This window comes from Vombatus ursinus, unplaced genomic scaffold, assembly GCF_900497805.2.
Source record: "Vombatus ursinus unplaced genomic scaffold, bare-nosed wombat genome assembly UNPS02009173.1, whole genome shotgun sequence".
NCBI lineage: Eukaryota > Metazoa > Chordata > Mammalia > Diprotodontia > Vombatidae > Vombatus > Vombatus ursinus.
In genome coordinates, this window is record NW_020948951.1 from 313,416 (window position 1) to 326,547 (window position 13,132).

At 47.0% G+C, this 13,132-nt stretch overlaps 1 protein-coding gene across 2 annotated transcripts in view; it reads left to right on the plus strand.

The window, feature by feature from the left end:
* Positions 1-13,132, plus strand: part of CARM1 (coactivator associated arginine methyltransferase 1) — a 50,529-nt gene that overhangs the window by 36,092 nt on the left and 1,305 nt on the right. For both annotated transcript variants that reach the window (XM_027851230.1, XM_027851231.1), the window contains exons 7-14: positions 6,945-7,035; positions 7,682-7,763; positions 8,152-8,237; positions 8,913-9,002; positions 10,194-10,331; positions 11,783-11,872; positions 12,459-12,571; positions 12,858-12,935. In XM_027851230.1, the coding sequence (XP_027707031.1) occupies positions 6,945-7,035; positions 7,682-7,763; positions 8,152-8,237; positions 8,913-9,002; positions 10,194-10,331; positions 11,783-11,872; positions 12,459-12,571; positions 12,858-12,935 (768 nt within the window). The remainder of the gene's footprint in view (positions 1-6,944; positions 7,036-7,681; positions 7,764-8,151; positions 8,238-8,912; positions 9,003-10,193; positions 10,332-11,782; positions 11,873-12,458; positions 12,572-12,857; positions 12,936-13,132) is intronic.

Sequence of the window (13,132 nt, forward strand, 5' to 3'; positions counted from 1 at the left end):
TCCTCTCTTTATTTAGGTCTTCAAATAGAAGGATAGATCCCCTTGACTGGGAATGTTATGGTGGGGTGTCATTTGAACTAGATGATCCCTGAGAGGCTGAGAGTCAGTTGTTTTTTTTCAGCTGGGCCAGCCTGAAGAAATTAGGCAAGAAGCAGCCAACCCAGAAATACAGCTGAATCCTCTTGTGTAAAGAAATCCATTTGGACTTGCTGGAGTGTGATTGAACAGTAGGCTCATTGAGTTGCTGTGTCTCTTCCGCTGAACCAAGGAGATCTTCTATAGCTGTGATGCAGCACTGCTTTCTGGGGCTACACACCAAAAACCTTAAGAACACTTTGAGCAGTCCCTACTAGGACTGACCTCAACCGCTCTCTCCTGGCAAGGCCTTGGCCTCTTCACCCAAATTGAGTGTTTGCTGGAAAGAGGCGCCCTCTGCTGTTCTCTGAGAGGAGCAAGCGGGGAAGGGGATGGGTGATAGTACCAATCAGTTCTGTGATTGTGTGGGTGAATGATTATGTATTTCCCAGAATTTCTAATTAACTAATCAGTAACATGGCCTTTCTAGACAGACTGCCAGGAAGTCAGCCTTCTCTGAGTGTATGTTTTATGCCTGTGCTTATTTTGTGCCAAGCCCACAGGAGAGGGAGAAGAATGGAAGCAATCTTTTGAAAGGAGAACATACCCGACATATTTTGAGCTATCACCAAGCAGCTTGTCCGGGAAGCTCTTGGTGCATCACTTGACTGGAGGAAAGGGATTTGCCAGTCAGCGTGTAGAAATGTAATTACATGTTGTTACAGTCACTTCCCCCTGGGAGCTGACATGCTTCAGACCTCCATGCCTCCAAACACTAGAGAGTCCTTCTGTCATATTGCAGTCATCTGGATCCCACAGTCATTCCAGGCTGACAGTTAGTAAAAAGGGGAAGGAGGGCTTCTCATCCATGGGTTAGAGAGGGGCAGAGTAGCCATTCTGTCTTTGTTAGACAATTGGAAATTGCTGTTGCCCAAACCATAAACTTTGTGATTTACCCTGTTGTGGTTCAGTGGCTAGATGGGTCAGTCTTGATTGGGCATATCTGGTGAGGGGATCTGAATGAAGCTTTGAAAGCAAGATGGTTCCATTGTGATTACGAGAGAGGAGTTGGTGTTACTGTTGGCCTTCTCCCTCTATGCCTTACAGACTGAGCTCACAATTCTTTAGTGTCATCTTTAGCCATTCACATTCCTTGGTGTCATAAGGCTGGTGACTCCCCAGTTTACCTCTCTTGCTCGCATAGCTCTGGTGCGAGGCTTCTGCCAACTCACATGCCTTTCTACCTATGACATTCATTCCTCAGCATTTTTGAGTGTCGTGAACAACCCATACTGTAATACTGCGCACTGCATGGATCAGTTATATTTCAGTACAGTGTAAGTTTAGACTTGGTCAGTCATGAGGTTTTTGGTGCCATGTAGTGAACAGTCTTAGCCTGGGAAGTTGAGAGACATGAATTCACAAATTGCAGAATTAGATGGGACCTCTGAGGTCACCTGTAGTCCACCCTGTACCTGACCAAGAACCCCTCTGCATTACATCACTGACAAGTGCTTATTCAGTCTCCCCTTGTGAGGGGGAGCCCTTCCAATGTGGAATGTTTTCTTTGTGAGGAAGCCTTTCCTTACATCATGTCTAATCTGCCTCTCTCAATCTTTTACCCATTGCTGCTAGTTTTGCCCCCTGGAGCCAAGCAGAATAAATTCATCCCTCTTTACATGTGACACCCCTTCAAATACTTGGACAGCTATTTTGTCCCTCTTTTCCATCCTTAACAGCCCCATTTCCTTTTAGCCCATACTCATAAGACATCATCTCCAGTCTCCTCACAGTCCTGGTCACTCTCCAACCTGTCAGTATTTTTCCTAAAATCTAGACCTTAACACAGGTTTCTCCAGGTGTGGTCCTGCCCAGGGCAGAATACAGTGGCACTCTGATCTCCTTCATTCTGCAAACTCTGACTGTCTTAATGCCCAGGACGGCGTTAGCTTTGATGCCTCCTCTACCACTGTACACTGCTGTCTCCTTCTGAGCTTGCAGTTCGCACGATTTGGACTCCTGCTGCTTCCTAGCAATGTGAATTTTGCAAAACTGGCAGGCTCTATCTCAATGTGAACTGCTATTTTCATTCTTATTTTTAAATGTAGAGAAAATTCCTCCTTTTGCTACTTGGAGAGATGGTTGGTTGCTTCGACATGGGCCAGCTGGTATTTCTGTCCCAGCTTTACCACTTGGACAACTGCTTTTTGAGGCCAGTCATTGTCCCCAAAGTTTGGAATTCTCACATTCATTTCTAATTATCTTCAAGTCACTAGACATCAGAAAACCCATGGAGTTTTTACTTTATTTGTGAATTAATGCATAAAATACCTGAGTGGTCTGATTTTGAAGCAGGGCTTCTTAACCGAGGATCCATGAACTTTTTTTCTTAATATATTTTGGTAATTATTTCAGTATAATTGATTTCCTTTGCAATGCTATGTATTTTATTTTATGCACTTAAAAACATCATTCTGAGAAAGGATTCAGTAGGTTTCACCAAACTGCCAGAATACAGAACCACAAAAAAAAAAAGGTTAAGAATATCTGATTTAGAGGCTGATGAATTTTTAGAGTGGAAGATGACCCTGCCATCAGAACCAGCATATGTGGGCTAGCAGGATCTCTAGCAGAATGCTGGCCTCCCTGTTGTTGGGACTTTGCAGAGTTTTCAGGATGGTTTGCTTATCCATTGGCAGGCACAGACTCTTTCCTCAGACCCTGGTCAAAACTGAAAGGAGCGATGAGCTTTCTTTGCCCTCTATAACAGCACAAGTCTCAGGAGGCCTGAGCATTGGCTTGAGAGACATGCCATCTTCTCCCTCGATCCACTCTTCCCAGACTGAAGAGTAATGTTGGGAGAGAGTGTCGGCCCAATGGCATTATGGGAAATGGGTAGGACTCTCAGGCTCCTGGCCAGTTTTACCAGCTTAAGAGACATGAGCCCATTTCCTTCTGTCCAGCACAGTAAAATTCCAGCCTGTTCACAAAATACTTTAGATGCTAAAATAAGAGAAGTCAATAAAGCACCAACTGTTATTTCTCTTTTCCTTCTAAACTAATGCCAACAGAGACTAGAGACAAATCTGTGTATCTGTATCTTACGAGAAGCAAGAATAGGCACCAGCTCTTTGCAGACTGAGTAGGAGGAACTGAGATAGGCCCAGAGCTTCTGTCTCATTTCCTTCTGCCCTTCCTGCTTCTTAGCCTGTCCATCTTCCTCAGCTCATCCTTAGTGAAACCTTGGGGCAGATGGGAAAGAGAAGCACTGATGCTTTCTCTTCCACATTGCATGTAAGAGACAATTACTCCAGCGTTGCCTTTACCAGGTGTAGCCTTCCAAAAAGGTCACTTTGTAGCAGAGGAAACAAGTATATCTGTTTGTAGTAATGGAGGGAATTGATGACAAAAACATTTCCAATCAAATACCCTTGCAACTGAGTATGCAGAGATATCCAGAGTATCCAGAGAAAGAAAAGAAATTTGGAGCTAGATATGAGGAGAAGAGAAAGGGATTGTTTAACGAAAGACCCTCCACCTAGAGGGCCCAGAGACAGACCCCTGTCCCCAATGAGAGAGAGTCCTTTTCCTGGGTAGGTAAAGCCCAGTCCCGCCAGGACAGACTAGGCAGGACTCCTACAGAATGCTGCACATGCTGTCCTATGTGGTCCTTCTGTTGTTTGGTTTTGTTTAGCTATTTTTCTTTATTTACAAGTGAGAATTCATGGTTCAGGTGACTGGGAAATAGCTAGTGTGAAAAAATAAAAGCCATCAATTAGAACTTCAGAAAATAAAACAGGAATCTTAGTGGGCTGTATGCCCGAGTGGTGCATTTGCACTGCTGGAACAGAGGTGCTCAGGTGTAGGAGGAGGAGTTACAGAGAAGCATGAGTTCTAGAGCTTTTCTTAGCCTCTTCTCCTACAGGAGAAGAGAACTGGGGTGGATGCAGACGTTTCAGGCCTCCATTAAAGCTGTGTGGTTAATGTTCTCTTTTCCCACGTGTTTCCTGAGGGTTAAATATCCCCTTTGGGTCTCAAGATGTATATGGCTGTCCTGTTAGATTCCCTTGGGTGGGAGTCCCCCAGTTACCTGATGCTGAATCAAAGCTGAACACATTGTGGCCTAGAGCCCAGGACCTGGGAGGAAGAGGAAGTCATACTGTGCTTCTGTTGCATTCCACAAGGGGAAGAGACATCCCTTGACCAAGTTCAGTATCTAGAAGAAACTTGTTTTGAAGTCACTAACAGTGCTTTAGAAATCATGGAAAATGCTAGCAGCAAAGCCTAAAATGACCCTGCAATTTCCTTTGGACTGTGAATGACTTCCTCTCCCTACCCTACCCCCATTCTCTCTTCGAGAGGCCCCAACCCACCAGCCATGGGGAGGCGAAGCCTTGGGGGTCAACATCTGGAAGCCAGGTGCTGGTTGTGTTTCTGCACAAGGGCCAGTTGATTGTTTACTGAATAAGTACACACATTCCTGGTGTTTGAGGCAGCACCTTAGTGTTTCATGCTCGAATTTTAGAAAGAGCTAGCCACGATGGAGATTTAGATAAATAAATAAAAAATAAAACACATTCCATGCCTTCTTCAACAACATAATATGTAACTTGAACCAGAAATTTGGCCGTTATTTTTTCCTTATATTGCAAGGCATCCTAACATCACATTTCCAAGACCTGACCCTACCTCTACTTGCCAGGAAAATGTGTGTAAATAATCTTCATCGTTTCCTAAACTTCCTCTTAGATAATTGCATTCACCTACTCAGGCCATGAAAAAACCATTGACTATCCTAGAGCTCCAGGAATGAGCACCGTAAGACAGTGGAGCCTCAGAGCTGAGGTTCCTTTTGTCTCGAGTAGAACAGCCGCTCTTGGGGCAGCAGGGTGGTGAGGTAGATAGAGCACCAGCCATGGAGTCAGGAGGACCTGAATTCAAATCCGGCCTCAGACACTTGACACTTACTAGCTGTGTGATCCTGGATAAGTCACTTAACCCCATTGCCTAGCAACAACAAAAACAAAAAAAACAGCAGCTCTTCTGCCGCAGAGTTTTCTATGGAAGCTCCTCCGTCTTTGCCATACATGTTATTCTTAACACCATAAAAATGGGGACAAAATATGAGTTGATTGATGAATCCTTAAGAAAAAAGAGGTTTCAAGTTAATAGAAAACTGGCTTCCTGAAACTCAGAAACTCCTCTGTGATGTCAGTTTGTAGTCTTTGCTGGTTACAGTCAGTAGTTTTTACTAGAGGAAACCTAGGCCTGTCTGGAGAGGACAACTTACCATACGTGACCAAGCTGCTGGGACCAATGTTTTAGCTCCTCATCTTAGTCCTCTTAAACTAGTGAGCAAACCACCTGGGGAAAGATGCCACCCTTTGCCTACCCAGGAGCCCTGGCTTTCCATGTGCACAAGAAAAATGGGGGCTTCCCTCATCCTTCTGAAGCAGGAAGTATAGGGCATCCAGGTCCTGGAGCAAAAAGGTGTTTTAAGAGATAATTAGATGATTACTGAAAAAGATGGGAGCACATTTTACATATGTATAAAACATACACACACACACACATGTATGCAGAGTAGGCTGTGAACAGAGCTAGAACCTGCCAGTTGGGGCCTGACCCTGGAGCCCAGAGGCTTTGCCTTCAAATCCATGAACTCATTTTTTGTTTTTGTACAATATTTTGATAATTATATTTCAATTTAACTGGTTTTCCCTGTGTCCCTGTATTTTTATGAATTTAAAAACATGGTTCTGAGAAGAGATCCATAGGCTTTACCTGACTGATTACCAACTGGGTCTATGACCCACAAAAATAATTAAGAACCCCTATCCCTACAGGGAAGTCTTGGGAATGAAGAGGTTTCTGGGCAGCTTACTGTTTTCATCAGGATTATTGATCTGAGCAAGGTAACTTTGCAGGTGGATCCATTTAAACATAGCTGCTGATTTGCTTGCTGGCTGGTCTTTTCCCCTCCACTGTCTAGTAGTAACTCGGTTTATTGGCCAGGACTGGACTCTGGGACCATGTAGTCCTTTCTTACATCAGTTGCTGTCTTGATGGTATGAAACATTAAGATCTGAGGTCCAGACTATATTCACTTGGAGATAGTTCTAAGGAATTGTGATTACTTCTGATAATGATATAATTATTACATAATTACTTCCTAGTAATGATAGTATTTCATTCTTGTTGAGTCACGCACAGTGTATAGGAATAAGACCATCTCTCATGAATTTTGACTGCTGAGCACACAAAGAAGGGCCCCAAGGAGGAGAGTAGGCATAGGCTGGGGAAGGAGAAGGAAGCTCAGGCCTTCTTTTTTGGATTGTTGGGGATTTTAAAGCTTGTGTCCTGGACTAAATAGAGCCTTTTTCCTGGTGCTGACTCCTGGAAGGAGAAGTCCCTTCTGATAGCGGGGATTTTCACCTAGATGGAAAGCCATCTATGGTATCTGCTTATCCTTGGCAAATTTAGCTGCCTTCTCGAAGGGTGCTTGTTCTAAAATGGTAATGTCAGCCTTGATCTACTGTGGTCTGTGCATCCCATGTAACTGATAGCACTGCCTATCCCTTCTTCTCTCCTGCCTAGGTACTTGTTTGTACTGAGGCCAGACTGGTTGTTTTGGGTAACTTGCCCTCCCTCATACTGGCAGCATGGTTGAGGTTCTGATTGTGCTGCCCAGGGAAGGCCTGCTGACACTGTCCATAAAGATTCCTTTGCTGTGACATAAGGAACTAAGACACTGAGGATCTTTCATTCCCTGGGCAGTTGTCAAGAACCTTTCTGCAGTTAATGGCCCTAATGTTCCTAATGTCAGACTTTTCTTTTTCTCATTTCTTTCCCCCACATTGCATGCCCAGGAAATATGTTTCCAACCATCGGGGATGTTCATCTTGCACCTTTCACAGATGAGCAGCTCTACATGGAACAGTTTACCAAGGCCAATTTCTGGTGAGTCCTTTCCCCTCTCTGTGAGCTTTGCCCTGGTGGCTGTCAAAGACCATGGCCAAAGCACAGAGTTTGGGAACTGTCTACAAGCCAGAGAAAGTCTAGCTTTTCTTACCCTCGTACTTTGGGGATGCCTGGGAGGGGTGGTTTTCTGCTTCCCAGGCAGAGCTAGCCTTGCTTTCTAGATGTACTATTTTTGGACTTTTGGGCCTTGTTAATGGGTTGGACTAGGTGACTTCTAAGGCCCTTTGGGCCCTAATATTGTAACTGTAATGAAAGTTTTTATTGTCTGTTGGTATAGGCTGACTAAGAGCGGCTCTCCCCTGCCCATCTCATTCCTATCCTTCCTGTCTTCTCCTTTATCTCTCCCAGGAAAAGCTCTGGCTCAAACCTCCAGCTGAAAAATACTGCCCTTGGGATCGGCCCCTTATGGGGCAGTCGCCTACTAGTTTGACTCCTAGAATCATTATGACTCCTTTCCTGTATATGTGTCAAACACTTTTCAAATTGCCCCATCCTTTTAACAATTAAAAAGTTAGACTTAGTCTTTGGAAGCATGTCTTCTAGAGAATGAGCAAGGTCCTCGCCACACACAGGTTGGTCAGCTGATTCTCGGTGTGGGGGTGGGCCTCTCTTCCCCTTTCTTTAGGTATCAGCCATCTTTTCATGGAGTTGACTTGTCAGCACTTAGAGGAGCAGCAGTAGATGAGTATTTCAGACAACCCGTCGTGGTAAGTGTAACCCCACGAATCTAGCACTCAAGGCTAGAGAAAGGGCGGTGGGGGGAGATGAGGCGGTCTGACTATCTATCCAGCGTTTTCATGGAAGGTTTGCCCTTTAGTTTCCTGATGAAACCTTGATTCTGATCATGGCCTATCAGCCTGAGTTTTTTATGGAGATTCTTGGTGCCAAAACTCCAGTTCATTGGCACTGTTGGGTGGGCCCCCAACACCAGGTGCTTATATTGAGCAGCCTCATCCTGCCTTCTCTTTTGTCTTCCAGAGCCAAGTTAACTCGGCTCTCTCTCTCTCTCTCCCTCTCCCTCTCCCTCTCCCTCTCCCCCCCCCCCCCCCCCCCCCCCCCCCCCCCCCCCCCCCCCCCCCCCCGTCTCTCTCCTAGGACACATTTGATATCAGGATTTTAATGGCTAAGTCAGTAAAATATACGGTGAATTTCTTAGAAGCCAAAGAAGGCGATTTGCACAGGTAATGTTTCCTTTTGGCTTCCTGTGGATTGTGGGCTGGAGGGAATAGGCGTGGGTTAGAGCTGTGAGGCCAGAAATCCCTGCAGACCCTAGGACTCCCCATGGAGTAAATGTGGCTGGGACCGTCTGTCGGTACTGAGGATCTTACATCCACACCTGGGTCTCTGAACTTTGAAAGCATTGTTCCAACCTCCTGCTAAAGCAGGAGAGGATGCATCCTCTGCTCACATTGCTACTGGAGCCATACTGTAATTCCCATCAACAGTTACTCAGTAGCCCTGGGCATCATTGTAGGGGTAGGAAAAGTTGCCTAAAATGCATCCCCTCTCAGAATTGTCCCAATGCTTTAATTTTCTCCTGGCTTCTTCTCTTTGCTTTACCTAGAGAGATAGGGGGAATTGGGATGGGGGAAAACTGGGGAACAGAGGGAACGCATGCTTCCTTCTGGACTTGTAGCTAAGAGTCATTAGGACTGCACATTTGCTAAAAGGGGAAGGTGTTAGTTAGCCTAAGCCATCCTATTGGGGCCACACGAGCCTTCCTCACGCTGCTGCCTGCCAGCCTTCCAAAAGGCCAATATCCTGTAACCATCACCCTGAGGACCTCACGAATCGTCTGCCCCCTCCCGTGCCAGCCTTGCCTTTGGCTAACAACTTTACTTTACTCTGCTTTCCAGGATAGAAATCCCATTCAAGTTCCACATGCTGCACTCAGGGCTTGTCCATGGCTTGGCTTTCTGGTTTGATGTAGCCTTCATTGGTTCAATGTAAGTGATGGGGAAAATGTCCAGCCTTGGGGCCTCCCAACAGAGGGAGCGTGGGGTTTGTAGAACAGAGCCCAGCTCCAACTTGCTGCTCCTTGTCGTGTCCACCTGCATGTCCACCTTCAGTTACCTTGCCTTCGTGGATATACCGATTGTGTTGCCTTTGCCCCACCTTTGGCCACCCATGACCTCAAACCAACCCCAGAAGATGCTGGTCTGGCCCCAGCACCACACCGGGATCCAGGGAATGTAGTCTGAGGGACCCTTAAGGGAAGAACAAGGCTTCTCTTCCCTCCCCTGCCTTCTGGCTTCCATCCTCAGCAATGATGAGTTCTCCACAGTGCCAGAAGCTGGGATGAACTTATAGATGCTGGTTGGGTGTGTGTGCTCCCACATGTGTGATCATGTGTGCCCATGTGTCTGGGGCTAAGACAGCTGGAAGAATGCCTAACTTCGCCTTCTGTCTCCTTTTCTTCCTCCAGTCTGTACTGTGTCTCAGGCTGGATAAGAGATGTCTCTTCATCTTCTTCAGCCTGGCATCTGGTGGAGATGACAAATAGGGTTTCATCTGAGGCCTCACTGCATCCCAGGCTCCTGTATACCTGAGCCTTCTGGCTGTCTGTGAGGCTCTCGTGTATTAGAGATGCTCTTTCACCGTCTGTTCCCGCAGGCCCTCTTGGCCATTTTCCCAGCTTGTCTTTGCCAAAACAAGATTATGACTCGACTCCCAGAGAGATGAAGCAGTGCTCTCAGAAAGGGGGCGGTAGCTGGGCGCTCTTAGAGTCAGGGTCCTGACATGCTGCTATTGCCTTAGGTCTTGGTCCCTTTTTGTCACTGGTTCTTAAACCTTTTATGCGTCATGGCCCCTTTGGCAGTCTGATATAGCCCATGGGTGCCTTCTCAGAATCATGATTTAAAGAATTCATCATTGAAAGAAATAGTAAATTTCAGTAAGTGGTTAGTGCAAATAAAGATGTAATTTTTTTTTCCATTCAAGTTCATGGACCCCAAGTTAAGATCCTGCTTTAAGTCTGCTGATTTCCTAGTTTCATGACTGGAAGACACTGAGTTTCTCTCTCCATTCCCTCAAATTTTGCTAATGGTCCCTCAGTCTCCAAGCACATAGTGTGCAGGGTCTGGGGGGGTGAAGGTGCCCACCCCCCTCAGCATCCCCTGTCTCCCTCTCACCAACAGAATGACAGTGTGGCTGTCCACAGCACCCACGGAGCCTCTGACTCACTGGTACCAAGTTCGGTGTTTGTTTCAGTCGCCGCTCTTTGCAAAGGCCGGGGACACGCTCTCAGGGACATGTCTGCTCATCGCAAATAAGAGGTGGGCCCTGCGGGAGAGGAGGGGAGTCAGCTCTGGAGGCCATTTGAAGGAGTGAGAAGCGCTTCCAAAACCACGGCAGTCGGTCACACACTGACCTCATCGTTCGCATCCCTCTTCTCATGCATTATACGCATGGCCTGTGTGCACATGTCCCCACAGAACTTCTCCTTCAGGCCACGTACCCCCAGCTTTTTCATCCACTCCTCAAAGAACAGTCTGCAGTCCTCAGCTTCCTTGCCTATGTCTTGTCCCTGAGCAGTTAATCCTCTCCTAATCCCCTAACTGAGCAATGGGGAGTCTTAATTCCTGGCACCCAGGCCCAGTTCCACACCTCCCATCCCCATCCCCACCCCCACCCCAGAGTGACACACACAACTGGCCTTCCTCACAGCACTATCTTGGGAGTCTCAGAGAGTGCTGAACCTGGGAGGAAACAAAGCTAGCCAAGCCCTGCCTGGACCCCACAGAGAGGAGCTCTGGGAAAATCCGACTGGCCCCAGGATAGTTGATGGCTGGAGAAAGAGGTGGCAGAGTAGATAGAGCACTGGGCTTGGAGTCTTGAAGTCCTGAGTTCTGAGTCTGAGTCCTTCCTCAGACTTTACTATAGTTGGGTGGCCCTGGGTGGGTTACTTTACTGTTCTCAGCCTCAGTTCCCTCATATAAAATTGCTGTAACAGCACATAGCTCACAGGCTTGTCATGAGGATCCTGTGGGATGATATATGTAAAGCTCTTTGCCATCCTTAAAGTGCTATAGAAATGCTGACTATTAGTCTTATTTATGTTATTATCATCATTTCTCCCAGGTGTTGGTGAAGTACAGGTCCTAGGCTCAGTTCTCCAAGTAACTCCAAATTTCCGTTTAATGTCGTTGGTTTAGCCTGCCTTCCTATTGGCCAGCCACAGCCTATTCTCAAACTTGTCCTGCAGCTTTTTGGGCAGAAAGGAACAGGGGCATTTAGAAAATCAAGTCCTTCCCCACCCAAGCCTCCTCAAAGGGAAAAGCAGCCCCGGAGCTGTTCACCCAGTATTCTCTAGGGCTTCCATATTTCCACTAGGCAGACTCCTCAGAGTATTGGCTTGCCCAGGGTGAATATGCCTGAGGTGTCAAGCTAAGAAAACTATTTCCAATACACACTCACAGTAAAGGGCAAAGACTGTCCCCCAGCTACCTGCTACTTCCCTAGGTCATGTCCTCTGTGTAGGTTGGGGATCTTGAAGAGAGACTCCATAAGTGCCTGGGAGGAATTCTGAGATGTAACATGAACAGTTTTTGCTTTTGTTTTTGTTTTTTGCAAACATCCCTCTCCCATCCCTCCCTAAAATCCCTGTGTGCTATGAGTTGTGGTGTCCTGGGAGATGGCAAGAAGGAAGAGCAGTTTTGGCCCTAAGCTACCTGGTTTCAGGAAGCCATGACTGATCCTCTGGGCTTCCTGTCTCTTCTCTTTGCAGACAGAGCTATGACATCAGTATTGTTGCCCAGGTGGATCAGACGGGTTCCAAATCCAGTAACCTCCTGGACCTGAAAAACCCTTTCTTTAGGTAGGTTGACTCACTTGTCAGTGAGTGCAGAAACCCTCATCAAATCTCCGAGCCAGAAGGGCCTGGCCCCAAAAGGTCATCTTGTCTCACTTGAACTGGAGCTGTTATCCCTACCTGCACAGCATTCCATCTGGCCTCTGCCTGAGGACTCACAGTCCCCCTTCCCTCAAGCAGCCTGGTTAGTTGTCAGAGAGCTCAAACTGCACAAGTTCCTCCTTTGTTAGGCTCATGCTGCCTTTATAACTTATACCAATTTGTCTTATCTTCTGTAAATTAACCCCTAAGTTAAGCATTACTCATTCCTTCAACCCATTTTCTTTAAATCATCATTAGAAACCTCATCCTGATTACCATCCTACCCTTAAACAGCCCTCTCCTATTCCCTTGGCAGAGGCATAGAGAATCTGGTATCTGGTATTGCAATTCTTTATCCCTTGCTCTCATGCAACACCCAGCCCCCTTCCCAGTACACACCTATAGAGCACCCTAGCAGCTGTGGGAACAGAGGCCTGGTCTGCTCTGCTGACCTTGCCAGCTGTGCCAAGCCCCAAGAAGCAGCTTCTGTAACCACTTGGGTTTCTGCCAGATATACAGGTACGACACCGTCTCCTCCACCTGGCTCTCACTACACATCTCCGTCTGAGAACATGTGGAACACAGGTGGCGCCTACAATCTGAGCAGCGGGATGGCTGTGGCTGGTAAAGCTTCTTTTCTGTCCATTCTCTTCCCACCCAGTCCCAATCCTTCCCTCAGCTGGGCAGCTCCCCTTAAAGGGTCCATACCCTTTTCTGAGAATGCATACCTGTGCATATGCTCAGAGAAAGAGAGAGCGCAAGCAGATGGAGGTGTTGGAGGAATTTGGGTGGAGGCAGGGATAGGCCACCAGACTGGGAGTTAGTCGACTTCAGGGCAGATGCCCTAGGAAAAGCCATTGTGACATCCTGTCACAGATGAGCTCTGACATGTTCTCTCCCATCTCTGCAGGGATGCCAACGGCCTACGACCTGAGCAGTGTTATCACTGGTGGAGCCAGTGTCAGCCACAACAACCTTATCCCTTTAGGTTCGTGTTCTCTTGGGGGTGGGGAATCACCCTGGATCTGAGGATGTGGCGAAAGGGACTTGTGCATCACCCCTTGGGGTGGTGCTTCAGTCAGAAGAGCAGGGACCAGGGCATAGTCTCTGGAAAGAAACCAGTGGTCGCTGACAAATGATGGATGGGATGTGGGGCCTGTCGCCATCCTCTCCTTCCTCTGTGGG